Here is a 14,981-nt window from a genome sequence, read left to right as displayed (position 1 = left end):
ACATTTAAAAAAATCAGCATGTATTTTAACAACTTTTTGTGACATGCTAACACATTTTTAGAATAATTATTGCATAGTAGAATGTATCACTCCAGAACAGAAAGGCCTAATTTCTTTTCAAATGAAATTACCTAATTTATTTTTTTTCTATTTCTTGGTAAAAACTGGTTTTATAAATTAAGAAGTAAAGTAGCTTCTTTATGTTAAAGATAACTATCTGAAAAGTAAACAATTCTGTTGAAATAACTTTACTAATATGCAGATTTTGCACTTTATTTTTGAGACCTCATTGATATAGTTATCTCAGAACTTTTAGGTGCTAAAAGAACTTCAGAAAGTTACTCCATAAATGTGTGCAAACTGAAAACAGACTCTGTATCTTTGGCGACAAAGAGGTAATGTCAATGTTTTCAACAGAAAATACCGACCTTGAGTCAAAACACAGACTCTGCCCCCACAGTGCCGCCACGCGATCATTGTAAACATCCTGGTGTCCAGTCTGGAGAGGCTTGCTGGGTGAAGAATATTAGACTTTACCACAGGTCCTGTTTTAGTTTTGAGAACTTAAATTTGGCCCTGTTGGGTTCTTTTACTTTGAAGCAGTAAGGTATCTCCCCTCCCCTCAGGAATAAACTTACTGAAAAGTTGAAAACTGTCACTGAATGGAATGTTCATTTTATGCCAGTTATTTCAAGTTTTAAAATACACAGAGACCTCTTTCTCTTTCCCTTCAAAGTGTTTTCTTCTTCTCCTTTTTTGGTCCTTACATGAAATAAAGACGCTAAAACTAATTTGTATATTACCAACCAGAGATGCGAGTGGCAGGTAAGCCAAGTGACATGGCTTTAAGATCAGGTGTTCTGCACATTCATTCCAAGGTTGTAGATTTTCAAAAGCATTTGGATTGGAGCAAATGGCAGATTATAAGCCATCTGAAGACCCAGTTTGGAAAACCTGTGTGTAGCCAATGTTTATATTGTGTCCTCCCTCAAGACACCCTGACACTGGACTCCATTCAGTGCGGTGTCAGTGTTTGGAGAAGGTCGGACATAGATTTTATGTTTTTATTGTTTGATTTGTACCCTCAGAAATAGACATTTCATCATGTAAAATTCCTCTTTTCTGGAAAAACCTATTGTTTTGACCTTCTCGAATTGTTTTCTGACTTGGAATTATCCTTTCAAAAAAGAGTTTTTAGGAGTTAAGAAATTTAGGTCTAAAAGGCACTTCATGAGAAGCTAAAGCTGACCCATTGGTTGAAAATGTCGACCCCATCCTATTATTTAAATGTGAACATTTATTGTACATTCAGTGAGTTATAGTGTTAATAGTCTTGTGCTACCCAGCAGGTGTAAAAATTAATAAATATTTTTTTTTAATAAACATGCTTCTTGTTTGTATGTGTGAAGCTACAAGAGTTATTGTGCCGGTTAAAAGATTTTCTTCCAAATATTACAACTTATGATTTCCAATCTGACATGTAGAAGCTTGGAAGTTTCCTCTCCATTCTAATAATAAGTAAAAGCTGAAAAAACTGAAAAATCAGCTCTTCTTTAGATCTGTCAGAGAAGTGAGCTCACAGGACAAACTGCTGCCCCCACAACTGGAGAGACAGACAAGGGAATACAGAGAGTTACAACTTAGAGAACAGAAACCCACAAGCAAAACCCACGGCCAGAAACCTCCGCAAGAACCAGTGCCAGAGCAGGGAAACCTGAACTGTAACTGGCAAATTGTCGCCTGCTCAGTGCGGACACGTCTGAGAGACAAAAACTGCAGAGGACCCACATTTTGTGCGTTTTACCCCTAGGAGCTCAGCCAGGTTCTTACAGTGAATATTGGAGAAAAATCTCCTCATGCTTCCAGCAGCAGATGGGGAAAAGGAACCATTTTGAAGTATACCAGAGCATTCTATTCTTCCTAATGAGGTATGTCCTCAGGAAAAACTACTTAACCAGTGCCTAACCTGCTGAAGTTCTAGAAGAGCCTCACTGACCTAGAGAAGGGGAAATACCCAACCGCAGCCCACTCTAGCCATCCTGTCCCACGTGAGGGGGAAGACTGAGCTTGTGAAGTTCGTAGTCCAGGGCCACAGGCTTACTAGAGGACGGAGACCTCCTATAGGACTGTAGAATGCTTCCTCTGCCCCCACACCTTACCACCACTTTACTAAAGGCCTACTTATAGTAATTCTTTTTACCTGGAACATCGTGTCTAGCTGTCAAGAAAAATTACAAGGCATACTAAGAGGCAAAAAACAAAGTTTGAAGAAAGAGAGCAAACATCAGGCCCAGTTTTAGATATGGCAGTGCAACACATGGTGGCTCATTGCCTGTAATCCCAGCACTTTGGGAGGCCATGGTAGGAGGATCACTTGAGCCAGGAGTTTGAGACCAGCCTGGGCAACACAGTGCGACCTTTTCCCTACAAAAACCAAAAAATTAGCTGGGTGTGGTGGCAAGTGCCTACAGTCCTAGCTACTCTGGAGGCTGAGGCATGAGGATCACTTGAGCCCAGGAGTTTGAGATTACAGTGAGCTATGATGATGCCACTGCACTGCAGCCCAGGCAACAGACTGAAACCCTGTCTCAAACAAAACCAAGAAATACATATGGCAGGGATTTTGGAATTCACAGACTGGGAATTTAAAACAACTGTGATTAATATGCTTAAAAGACTTTAATAGAGAAAGTAGACAACAAGCAAGAACAAATGAACAATGTAAGTAGAGAGATGGAAATTCTAAGAAAACAAATGCTAGAGATCAAAAATACTATAACAGAAATGAAGAATAGTTTGGTGAGTTTATTAATAGACTAGACATCTGAGGAAAGAATCTGAGCTTGAGGATATCTCAATATATCTGAAAACTGAAAGACAAACAGAAAACAGACTGGGCAGTGTGGTGGGGAACCAGAACAGAATAACCAAGAACTGTGAGACAATGAAACAGGTGTAAATATGCACAATGGGAGTACCAGGAGAAGAAAGAGAGAAAGGAACAGAAAAAATATTTGAAACAATGTTAGTTTCCCCAAATTAATGTCAAGCATGAAACCACAGATCCAGGAAGCTCAGAGGACAAAGAGGATAAATGCAAAAAAAAACACAACCAAACAAACACATACACACATACACAAATGCCAAAAACAAACGAACAAAAAAATCTGACTTTTCTTCAGAAACCGTGAATACAAGGAAAGAATGTAGTGAAATATTTAAAGGGTCGAGAGAGAGAGAGAGAGAGAGAGAGAGAGAGAGAGAGAGGGAGAGAGAGAGAGAATACCCAACCTAGAATGCTATACCTCGTGAAATTATCTTTCAAAAGTGAAGGGGAAGTGAGGACTTTCTCAACAAACAAAACGGGGAATTTATTGCCTATAGACCTGCCTTGCAAGCAGGTCTTGTTAAAAGTTAAAATGTTAAAAGAAGTTTTTCAGAGAAGGAAAGTAAGTCAGAACCTCAGATCTACATAAAGAAAGAGCTTCAGAGAATGAATAATTGAAGGTAAAAGAAAAACCTTAATTTTTCTTAATTGATGTAACACATGACAGTTCAAAATAATAGTAATGATATATTTGATTATATATACTAATGTATGTATATAGATGTTTATGTGTAAGTGAAATGAATGACAGCAGTGATACAAGGGATGAGAGGGAGGAATCAGGATTATTTATTATAAGATATGCATATGGAGCTTCTGGATAGTTAAACGTGAGGTTCCTAGAGGGTGGAATGCCTGGGGAGGGCATGGAAGCTCCATACCCCTTCCTCCATTAAAAAAAAAAAAAATACACTATCAATGAAGTGGGTTAGTGTTGTGGAAAAATGTACTTGGATTAATTACAAATGTATATTGTAAACTCTAGGACAACCATTAAAAAAGTAAAAAAAGTATCACTGATATGCTAAGAAAGGAAAGAAAATGGAATCATATAAAATGTTCAGTTAAAAACACAAAAGATAGAAAAAGTGGAAGATGAAAATAGGAGCATAGAACAAGGGAGATACATAGAAAACATTAATAGATATTCATCCAAATATATCAGTAATCACTTTGAATATCAATGGTCCAAATGCACCAATTAAAAGACAGAGATTGTCAGAATGGATCAAGAAACAAAACCTAAGTATATGCTGTCTACAAGAAAGCCATTTTAACTATAAAGACTTATAAGTTAAAAATAAATGGTTGGAGAAAGATATACCATGCTAACACTAATCAAAGAAAGTGGGAGTAGCCACATTAATTTCAGACAGAACAGACTTTAGAGCAAGGAAAGTTATCAGGGATAAAGAGGGACATTACATAACGATAAAGGAGTCAGTTCTCCAAGAAGACATAATATCCCTTAATGTGTATACACCTAAAAACAGAGGATCAAAACGTAAGGCAAAAACTGATATTAATAAAAGTACAAGGAGAAACAGATGAATCCACTATTACAGTTGGAGACCAATACCCCATATCAGAAAGGTACAGATTCAGCAGGCAGAAAATCAGTAAGGACGTAATTGAGCTCAACAACACCACAGATAAACTCATCTGTAGACTACTTCATCTAATAACAGGAAGGTACATATTCTTATCAAGCACATGGGATATTTACCAAGATAGAGCACGTTTTGGGCCATAAAACACTTTAACAAACTTAAAAGACTAAGAATCATACAGTGTTTGCTCTCATACCACAGTGAAATTAAACTAAAAATAACAAAGCTAGAAAAATCTCAAAATACTTGGTGATTGAGCATACTTCTATATAATACATGGATGAAAGAAGAAATCTCTTGAGAAATTTAGAAACATTTTGAACTAAATGAGAATGAAACATACACATTTGTGGGATGCAGTGCTTACAGGGAAATTATATCATTGAATACATATGTTAGAAAAGAATGATCTAAAATTAATGATTTGAACTTTTATGTTAGGAAACTAGAAAAAGAAGGGCAAATTAAATCCAAAATAAACAGAAAAAAATAAAAATTAGAACAGAAATCAATGAAATTGAAAACAGAAGATCAATAGAAAAAATAAGAAACTGGCCAGATGTGGTGGCTCATGCCTATAATCCCAGCACTTTGGGAGGCTGAGGCAGAAGGATTGCTTGAGGCCAGGGATTTGAGACCAGCCTGGCCAACACAGCAAGACCTCCACTCTACAAAAATTTTTAAAGATTGGCCAGGCATGGTGGAGTATACCTGTAGTCCTAGCTATTTGGGAGGCTGAGGCAGGAGGATTGCTTGAGCCCAGGAGTTTGAGGCTCTAGTGAACTATGATCATACATACTACTGCACTCCACCCTGGGCGACAAAGTGAGACCCTGTCTCAAAAAAAAAAAAAACCCAAAAAACCAATAAAACCAAAATGTGCTTTGAATAGAGCAATAAAATTGATAAGCCTCTAGCCAGGCTAAGAAAAAAAGAGAAAAGATTCACATTACTAATATCAGAAATGAAAGAGGGGACATCACTACAGATCCCATGGATATTAAAAGGATAACAAAGGAATACTATGAATATATGCACACAAATTTGATAACCTAAATGAAATGGACCAATTCCTTAAAACACACAGTCTGCAAAAACTTCTAGATAAAATAGGCAATCTGAACAGGCCTATATCTATTAAATAAATTGAATCAATAATGAATAACCTTCCAAAACAGGAAGTACCAGGCCATATAGATTCACTGGTGAATTCTACCAAACATTTAAGGAAGAAATTATACCAATTTGCTACAATCTCCAGAAGACAGAAGCAGTGGGAATGCTTCTTAACTCATTCTGAGGGCAGCATCGCTCTAATATGAAAAGCAGAGAAAGATATTTAAAAAAATCACTGACCTATGTATCTCATGAACATAGATGCAAAAATCCTCAATGAAATATTATTTAACCAAATCCAACAATGTATAAAAAGAATTATACACCACAACCTAGTGGAATTTATCCTATTATGCAAGGCTAGTTCGACATTTGAAAACGATTTGTAATCCATCACATAAACAGGCTTGGAAGAAATGCCACATGATCATACCAGTAGAGGCCGAAAAAACATTTGACAAAATCCAACACCCATGCATGATGAAAACTCTCAGTAAACTAGGAATACAGGGGAACTTCTCAACTTGGTAAAGAATATCCACAAAAACCCTATAGCAAACATACTTAGTGATGAGAAACTCAAAGCTTTCCTACTAAGATCAGGAACAAGGCAAGGATGTCCCCTCTCACTGCTGCTTGTCAACATCGTACTGGAAGTCCTAGCTAACACAGTAAGACAGGAAAAGGAAATAACAGCTATACAGACTGGCAAGGAAGATAGAAAACTCTGTTCGCAAATGGCAAGATTATCTATGCAGACAATCCAAAAGAATCAACAAAAAACTTCTGGAACTAATTAGCAATTATAGCAAGTTTGCAGGGTATAAGGTTAATATACAAAAGTCAGTCATGGCTGGGAGCAGTGGCCTATAGTCTAGCTACTTGGGAAGCTGAGGCAAGAGGGTCCCTTGAGCTTAGGAGTTCGAGGTGACCATAGCTATAATCATGCCATTACATTCCAGCCTGGGCAATAGAGTGAGACCCTGTCCCTAAAAAAAAAAAAAAAAAAAAAATTCAATCATGTTCCTATATACTGGCAATGAACAAGTAGGAACTGAAATGAAAAACACAATACCGTTTACATTAGCATGCCCCATAATGAAATACTTTGGTATAAATCTAATAAAATATGCATAAGATCTATATGAAGAAAACTATAAAACTTTGAAAGAGATCAATGAAGAACTAAATAGAGAAAGTATTTCATGTTCATGGGTAGGAAGACTTAACATTGTCAAGATGTCAGTTCTTTCCAGCTTGATGTATAGATTCAATGCACTAAATCAAAATTCCAGCAAGTTATTTTGTGGATATCAACATACTGATTCTGGATTTTATATGGAAAGGTGAAAGACCCAGAATAGGCAACACAATTTTAAAGCAGAACAAAGTTGGAGGACTGACACTACCTGACTTCAAGACATAATATAAGGCTATAGTAATCGAAGAGAGTGTGAATTGGTGAAAGAATAGATGAGTAGAATAATGAGACAGTATAGAGAACACAGACCCACATATAGTATAGATCTATACTGATAGTATATAAATACAGTATAGATTCACACTAATAAATAGATAATATGGATCTATATTAAATAGATACTTGACAAAGGAATGAAGGCAATACAATGTAGAAAAGATTGTCTTTTCAAGAAATAGTGCTGGAACACTTAGACACATGCAAAAAATGAATATAGACACAGACCTTATACCCTTCATAAAAAGTAACTCAAGGCCAGTCACAGTGGCTCATGCCTATAGTCCTGTTACTTTGGGAGGCTGAGGCAGGAGGTTCACTTGAGGCCAGGAGTTTTGAGACCAGCATGGGCAATAGCGAGACCCCCATCTCTACAGAAAATAAAAAATAAAAAATTAGCCAGATGTGGACATGGTGGCACATGCGTGTAGTCCCTGCTACTTGGGAGGCTGAGGTAGGAGGATCTGCTTGAGCCCAGAAGTTTGAGGATGCAGTGAGCTATGATGATGCCACTGCAGTCTAGCCTGGGCAACAGAGGAAGACCCTGTCTCAAAGAGAAAAGAAAAGAAAACAAACAAACAAAAACCAAAAAGTAACTCAAAATAGATTACAGACCTAAATACAAAACACGAAACTATAAAACTAGAAGATAACATAGGGGAAAATCTAGATGACCTTGGGTTTAGTGATGACTTTTTAGATGCAACACCAAATGCATGATCTATGAAGAAATAACTGATAATCTGGATTTCATTAAAATTAAAAATTCCTGCTCTAAGAATCTGTCTAGAGGATGAAAAGATAAGCTACAGACTGGGAGATAATATTTGCAAAAGACATCTGATAAAGGACTGTTATCCAAAATATGCAAAGAATACTTAACAGAAAACAAACAACCCTATTAAAAAATGGGCCAAAGTCCTTAACAGACACCTCACCAAAGAATATATATAGATCATAAATAAGCATATGAAAAGGTGCTCCATATCTTATGTCAGCAGGAAAATGCAAACTAAAATTAATGTAAGATACCACTGCAGACTATTGGAATGGCCAAAATCCAGAACACTGACAACACTAAATGCTCATGAGGATGTGGAACAACAGGAACACTCATTCATTGCTGGTGGGAATGCAAAATGGTACAGCTACTTTGGAAAGCAGTTTGGCAGTTGGCTTCATTCATGATTGCCGTAACTGGGAAGCAATCAGGTTGCCCTTCAGTAAGCAAATATAAAACTGTGGCATATTCAAACAATGGGATATTTTTCAGCACTAAAAAGAAATGAGCTATCAAGCCGTGAAAAGACATGCAAGAAACTTAAATGCGTATTACTAAATGAGAGAAGCTAATCTGAAAAGGCTACATACTGTATAATTCCATACTGTATACATTATAAGGTATAATGACATTTCAGAAAAGGCAAAGCTATGGAGACAATAAAAAGATCAGTGGTTGCCAGGGGTGGAGGAGAGGGAAGGATGAATAGGTGGAGCTCAGATGATTTTTAATTAAGTGAAACTACTCTGTGTTATACTGTGACGGTGGATGTTGACGTGTGAATGTAGGTTCAATTGTAAGACATGTTCCACCTCTGGAGGAGGATTTTGATAACGGGGGAGGCTATGTATGAGTATTCGAGAAATCTCTGACCTTTCTGTTCAATTTCGTTGTGAACCTAAAACTGCTCTAAAAAACAAAGTCTATTAAAAATTATATTTTACACTGTTTTAACCCTTTTGCTCTCTCCAGTCTGGTCACAGCGCCAAGGTAAGGGAAATACTGACATAACTATGGAATGATGTTCCACTGCCTCTTAGCTTGGCGGTTTCTAATTCAAGAACCTCCCAACGACCTAACAGGAACTAAGGGCATTCATGGAGCCAGCAGAGGAACAGAGGATAGGCTTTGATTGGAAACCACTATTTTCCAACAAGGGAGGAGCGTTAGCTTGGCCTGTGGCTTCGCTGACATTTCCATGCAGTCTCCACACGACTGGTGGGAGTAACTGTGGAATACCAGGTCTGAAGTCATTCTAAATAAAACCCAGAGAATAAAAGGAAAGAGACCTAGATATTTAACAAGAGGAACATTATAGAGTTTAATTGAAAATGCAATTTTCCGATGTGTGTCATTTTTTCCTGGACATCCAGGGCCCGGGGAAGGGAGGGAGAAATAAGGACACTTGGGGACATAGGCTGAGGTCTATGATCTCCTCACTGAACCTCGAGAAAAGGCGATTTCCTCACTGTCAAATGGGCACTAATAGTGCACAGCTCATATAGCTGCAGTACAAAGAGTATGGATAGCGTAGTGTCTGGGCAGCAGGGTATGCTCTTTGTAAAGTGGCAGTTAATAAAATTGCACTCACTCATGGGCTATGGAGCCTTAATTCACAGTGAGGCAAAGAAGACCGACATCGTCTGTGCCCTCGGGAAGCTCCAGAACCAGATGAAACGCACACGCCGGCTGGAAACTGCATCCCAAACACCCAACCGGGCGCTCTAGGACCCGGGGGTTCACTCGCGCCGCCCCGCCCCGCCCCGCCCACGTAGCTCCGCCCCCGGCCCCGCCAGGTCCCGCCCCGCGCAGCCCCGCCCCTTCCGCCGCCCGCGCCCGGAGCGTGCACGCACCCAGACGTTTTGCGGGAGCGAGCGCGTCCGGGAGCTCGCGGCCGGAGAAGGCCAGCGGGTTAGGAGACCCGCGCCCGCCGTTCAGGTGAGGGCGGGCCAGCGGCGGCGAAAGGGTTAAAGTGTCCCCGGAGAGCGGAGGGAGGGGGCAGCTGGGTCTCCGCAGTCGCTGCCCCTGTGGGCCAGGGGAGGAGGAGCGGGGCGGCCGGGGCGGGTGGGAGTTAGGTTAGGTGCAGGCACGATGTGGGGGAGGGGCGAGGGCGACAGGCGCAGGTTAGAGAGGCGGGACCCGGCCCTTGGGCCTCGGCGGGGTCGGAGAGAGAGGCGTGTGCTGCCGGGGCGACGGATTTGGAGCCGGCAGTTGCTCCGGAAGGAGCCAAGGGTTTAGCTTCTGTATTGGGGAGGGTCCAGGAGGGAAAGTTAGCTCACGTGCGGAGGAAAGGCCATTGGGAGAGGCTTTACTGGTGAAGTAAGGAGGTCCAAGACTCAGAAATCCTTGGCTTCCGGGGTTCCAGCTCCCTGGCAGCTACCTGCTGTTCGTATTTCGAGATCCTGTTCAGAATAGTGGCAGGGCAAAGATTATCACTGAAGTAGATTTAGTTTAGCTGGACTCCACTGTAACTGAAGAAACTTGGGAGCAAGTTGTGTAGAATAGAGATGGACCTCAGAGTCAGGGAGGACACTGACTTTGCAGCTGATACTCTGTTCTGTGCCAGTTCTATTAAGGGGGTTTTATTCTAAGCATCAGGTTTCTTCTACTTTTTTTTCATGTTTTAAAGTTTCACTAAGCTCATGTGCTGAGTGCTTTCTCAGCTGCTTCAGTTATTTAGGCACCAGGCATGTTCAGGAAGTCATTTCACCGTGTGCTAAACGGGCACAATTGCTTGCGGACCACCCAGCTTCGTTGATCAACAGGAATCTTTCTGCTGTGTCTTTATGTAGATCTGAAATCTCTTCAGGAGAACTCGAAATAATTTAGCGGAATGGTCCTTCATTTTACATGTAGTTATTACAGGTTTGCTCTTTATCATGTGAGAATTTTGGAAATGAGAAGTACTTGAGTAATGTAAATTGTCACTCATCTAGAGATTATTCAGTGCGGGATTCCAGAACTGAAGATAACGGTAGGGAGGATGTGGTCCAGTTCTCCTTCATTTTACAGATAAGGAAATGGTCACCTGGTGTGGTAAGATTTGTGGAATGTCACTGAGAATTATTGGCAGACCTGAGCTAGAAATCTGGTGTTTCAACTGTTAAGTCCTTTTTCCTTTTCCATTTCGGTATGCTGGTTAGCTCATTTGGTAGGAATAGGAGCTAGAGAGAATGGATTTGGTCAGTGTTTGTAGAGTAAGTTTGAGTTCAAGCTCCCCGTGGTCCTGTTAGCATTTAGTCCTATGCTGTCAGCTTTACACCTGATCCCAGCCATCAGCCTTGTGAGGTACTCTCTCAAAATATTTTAGTATGTACTTTTCTAAAGGTGATCAGTGTTATTACATGAAGGGGAAAAATAGCATCACTTTACAGGGTTATAAAGATCAGATGGACCAACTAAGGGCAAACTGGCCACTGATTTTACTGGTTGCCATGGTTAGATGCATGGAACCTCAGGAATTTATGTGGACTAACAAAGTCATATCAAGAAGCTTCCTTTTCGTGATTTAAATTTTGCAGATTTATGCAAGAGGTATTATGTATACTGTTAAGAACATGGGTTTGCAGGCAGGTAGACCCGAGTTTTGGTACAGCCTCTGGGTTTGGGCAACTTCTTAATTATCTAACTTCAGTTTTAATATCTGTAGAATGGATGTAATAACCTTGCCTTGCATGGTTGTAAGAATTAAATGAGATATATGAAAGGCCTGACACTTAATAGGCCCTCGTGAAGTAACTGTTACTATTAGTGTCTGAGCTTTAGTGTATGTGGATTTTCAGTGAACTTTCTTTTATGAAAGAACAAAGAATTGCTAAAAACGAACACTTATTAAAGTGATTATGTTGTAGAGAGATTATTGGTCTGGGAAGTATAAATTATGTAATGTGTGATCCGTTTATCATTTACTGTCATTTTACTCATCTATAAAATGTAGGTATAAGAAATTTATGAATTTAAGATTTACCGTAGAAGCATTCTGAGAAAAGAGTCCTACTAGGTAAGACTTGAAAGTTCCAATGGGAATGTGGTGGTAGAAGGGAGAGAGAAGAGCTGTTTGGCTGTAGTTAGGGTGTAAGAATAGATTTGGGATTGATACTTTTCTGGAGGAGTGTTTGCATCAAGAAGATCCCTGGGATTTCTGCCTTGTCTCAAGATGCGTATATTTGTCTAGAGTACCTGTGGAGTAAACAATGGATTCCTTAGACCACATGCTGACTGATCCCCTGGAACTTGGTCCGTGTGGAGATGGCCATGGCGCGCGGATCATGGAGGATTGCCTGCTGGGAGGCACCAGGGTTAGTCTGCCGGAGGACCTTCTGGAGGATGTAAGTGGTAACATTGTGGCAGTCTTTTCCAGTGCAGCCTCTCAGCAGAATCCAGACTTAACAGAACAAATCCCTTTATGAAAAGGATTTGTTCTGTAAAATTTGGATTCACTCAAAAGGCCGAACTCAAGGATCCAGAAGGCCACATGTGGCCCCAAGGCCGCAGGTTCCCCACCCCTGTACCTTTTTACTCTCTACTAGTTTTCAATTTTTTGTGCTCCCTTTTGTTCATTTTATACATTACAGGCAGAGTGATCTTTTTTTTAAGTGTGAAGTCTGTTTAATATTCTGATTAAGGAAGAAAATATAAGCTACATTCTGAATGTTTAATAACATGTCAAAATAACTTGATAATATAAGCCTCATTTTTAACAAGATAATTTTCATCAATTAAAAAAGGTTGTATATTTTAAAAGCAGAATTACATTTGTGTTTACATGAAAATGGTTACCGTGTTGTGAATCATTAAACAAAATCCAAACATATTTTCTCTGTCCATAAGGTAGCCATCTAGTTAAATAATAGTACATGCCCTGGATAGGCTATCAGTGCACTTTTGGCCACTTTCACAGGCAAGATCTGTAATCATCATCGTTATTAAGGTGGCTACCGTTTATTAAGTGTATATTATGTGTAAGCTACGATGTATGTGAAAACATTTATTATATGTTTTGTTTGTTTTGCCATATTTTGAACATACAGGTATAGAGTATAATATAGCAAACATGCATCTGTGCACCCAGTTTTAGGAGATAATTCATTTAGTCATATTTGTTTCACATTTTTCTTTCATAATATGTCAAACATTGTAGATAAAGTGAAAGGCACGGGCGTGCCCTTTCCAGCCGCAGTAACAGCTGTACTGCAGTTGGTATCTATACTTCCCATTCATGTTTTCTTTGCATCTTTGAAGGAAATCTCTTTGTGTTGCTCATTAGTCCATAAATGCTTGCTTTATTAAGTACCTGCTCTATGCCAGACACTGAGATAGATGCAAGGAATAAAATGATGTGCAAAAATAGGTTTGCAGGGGAAGACCTTGGACATTGAGTCTGAGGTGTTTTTGATACATTCATGCAAAGATGCCTGGTGTAGGTGGTTGGATTTCTGTTGTCTCCTGCTTAAACCTGTCAGGGGCTCTATTTAACATGTTTACAAGTCCTTTGCTTCTCTCTACTGTTTGCTACCTACTCTCCCTCCCTGTTCTTACTCTAGCCAAATGTTGCCTAAACTTTTTTTTTAAAAAAAATGAAAGTAAAATATACCACATATAAATATAAATATACCACATGTAAAATAAAAACCTACTGCCTACCCCTCCGCATCTCATCCCTCTCCATTCCCCTCACGGTAACTGCTATATTTTCTTTTCTGTTAACTTTCCTTTAGTTTGTATGGTTTTGCTCTGTTTTGGATTTCTGACCTCCTCCAGTGTATCTTTTTTCCCTTTCCTTGTCCCTCTACCCTTCTGCTGTCTTTTTTTTTTCCTTTTTTTTTGAGACAGGGTCCTGCTCTGTATTGCAGTGCCATGATCATGGCTCACTGCAGTCTCGAACCCCTAGGCTCAAGCTATCGTCCCACCTCAGCCTCCCGAGCAGCTGGGACTCCAGGCACGTGCCACCATGTCTGGCTATTTTTTTTTTTTTTTTTTAAGAAACCGGGTCTCACTATGTTTCCCAGGCTGCTCTTGAATTCTTGGCCTTAAGTGATCTTCCTGGCTCGGCCTCCCAAAGTGCTGGGATTACGGCACTTTGTGATTACATGCATGAGCCACTATGCCTGGCCTCCCTCGACTATCTTAAATGTCACTTGGTCTAGTGGGTGTTTTCTCACATAAGTGTGGCATGTGTGCTTTGGTACACGTCAGCACTTCTTAAGCTGCATTGTAATTGCACGTTTAATTGTTCCCCTCCAGACAGTATATATGCCCGTCTAGCTTAGTACTCGGCACACAGAAGCTACCCAATATATAACTAGTAAGTTGAAAATGGAACTCCATCCTGTTTCTTTTCACTCTTAGCAGGCACCTTCAACTCCTCAAGTTCTTTCCTGCCATATTAACCTTTTCCTGCCACTCAGTTTAAGCTGAACTCACGTGTCCGCTGTCATGCTTTTATTGGCAGAGGTGGCTACCAAGTGGGATTCTCTCTATTAGATCATTTTCCTCTGGATTGTTATGTACTGTTGGGTGTAGGCTATAGTTTATGTTTAGTCTTTAATAGTCTCTAAGTTTTGAGAATTGAGTAAAGATCATTGGAATTTTAGTTTGTTTAAAAAACTTAAAAAGTTGGAGAGTAATGATAGCTGCCCAACAAATGTGAATGTACTTAAAGACACTGAGCTGTGTACTTAAAAATGGTAAATTTTATGTATGTACTAAACACACAAAAAATCCTTAAAAACTTATTTTTCTTTTCTTTATTTTTTCTATTTCTCCTAGCCTGAGATATTCTTTGATGTCGTCAGCCTCTCAACATGGCAGGAAGTGTTAAGTGACTCTCAACGTGAACACCTCCAGCAGTTTCTGCCTCGCTTTCCTGAAGACAGTATTGAGCAGCAAAACGAGCTCATCCTCGCCCTGTTCAGTGGAGAGAACTTCCGCTTTGGGAACCCTCTGCACATTGCCCAGAAGCTCTTTCGAGGTCCGTAGCTCAGGATTCTTTTTTGAGAGGAGTGGAGGAACGCATTCACCTATGTGGATATTTCTTTCTTCATTTTATTCTATTTATTTTCACGTACAGATACTGACCCAGCAGAGAGTGGTTTTGTATAACACTTTGTT

At 39.7% G+C, this 14,981-nt stretch overlaps 1 protein-coding gene across 1 annotated transcript in view; it reads left to right on the top strand.

The window, feature by feature from the left end:
• Nucleotides 1-9,714: 9,714 nt before the first annotated feature.
• Nucleotides 9,715-14,981, top strand: part of NFRKB (nuclear factor related to kappaB binding protein) — a 36,045-nt gene continuing 30,778 nt past the window's right edge. Inside the window, exons 1-3 of the mRNA XM_012644269.1 lie at nucleotides 9,715-9,809; nucleotides 12,046-12,199; nucleotides 14,640-14,841. Coding sequence (XP_012499723.1) covers nucleotides 12,065-12,199; nucleotides 14,640-14,841 — 337 coding nt within the window. The 5' untranslated portion in view covers nucleotides 9,715-9,809; nucleotides 12,046-12,064. The remainder of the gene's footprint in view (nucleotides 9,810-12,045; nucleotides 12,200-14,639; nucleotides 14,842-14,981) is intronic.

This window comes from Propithecus coquereli, unplaced genomic scaffold, assembly GCF_000956105.1.
Source record: "Propithecus coquereli isolate 6110/MARCELLA unplaced genomic scaffold, Pcoq_1.0 Scaffold209, whole genome shotgun sequence".
Lineage (NCBI taxonomy): Eukaryota > Metazoa > Chordata > Mammalia > Primates > Indriidae > Propithecus > Propithecus coquereli.
Note: the sequence above shows the minus strand (reverse complement) of the source record. Positions and strands in the feature narration are given on the sequence as shown.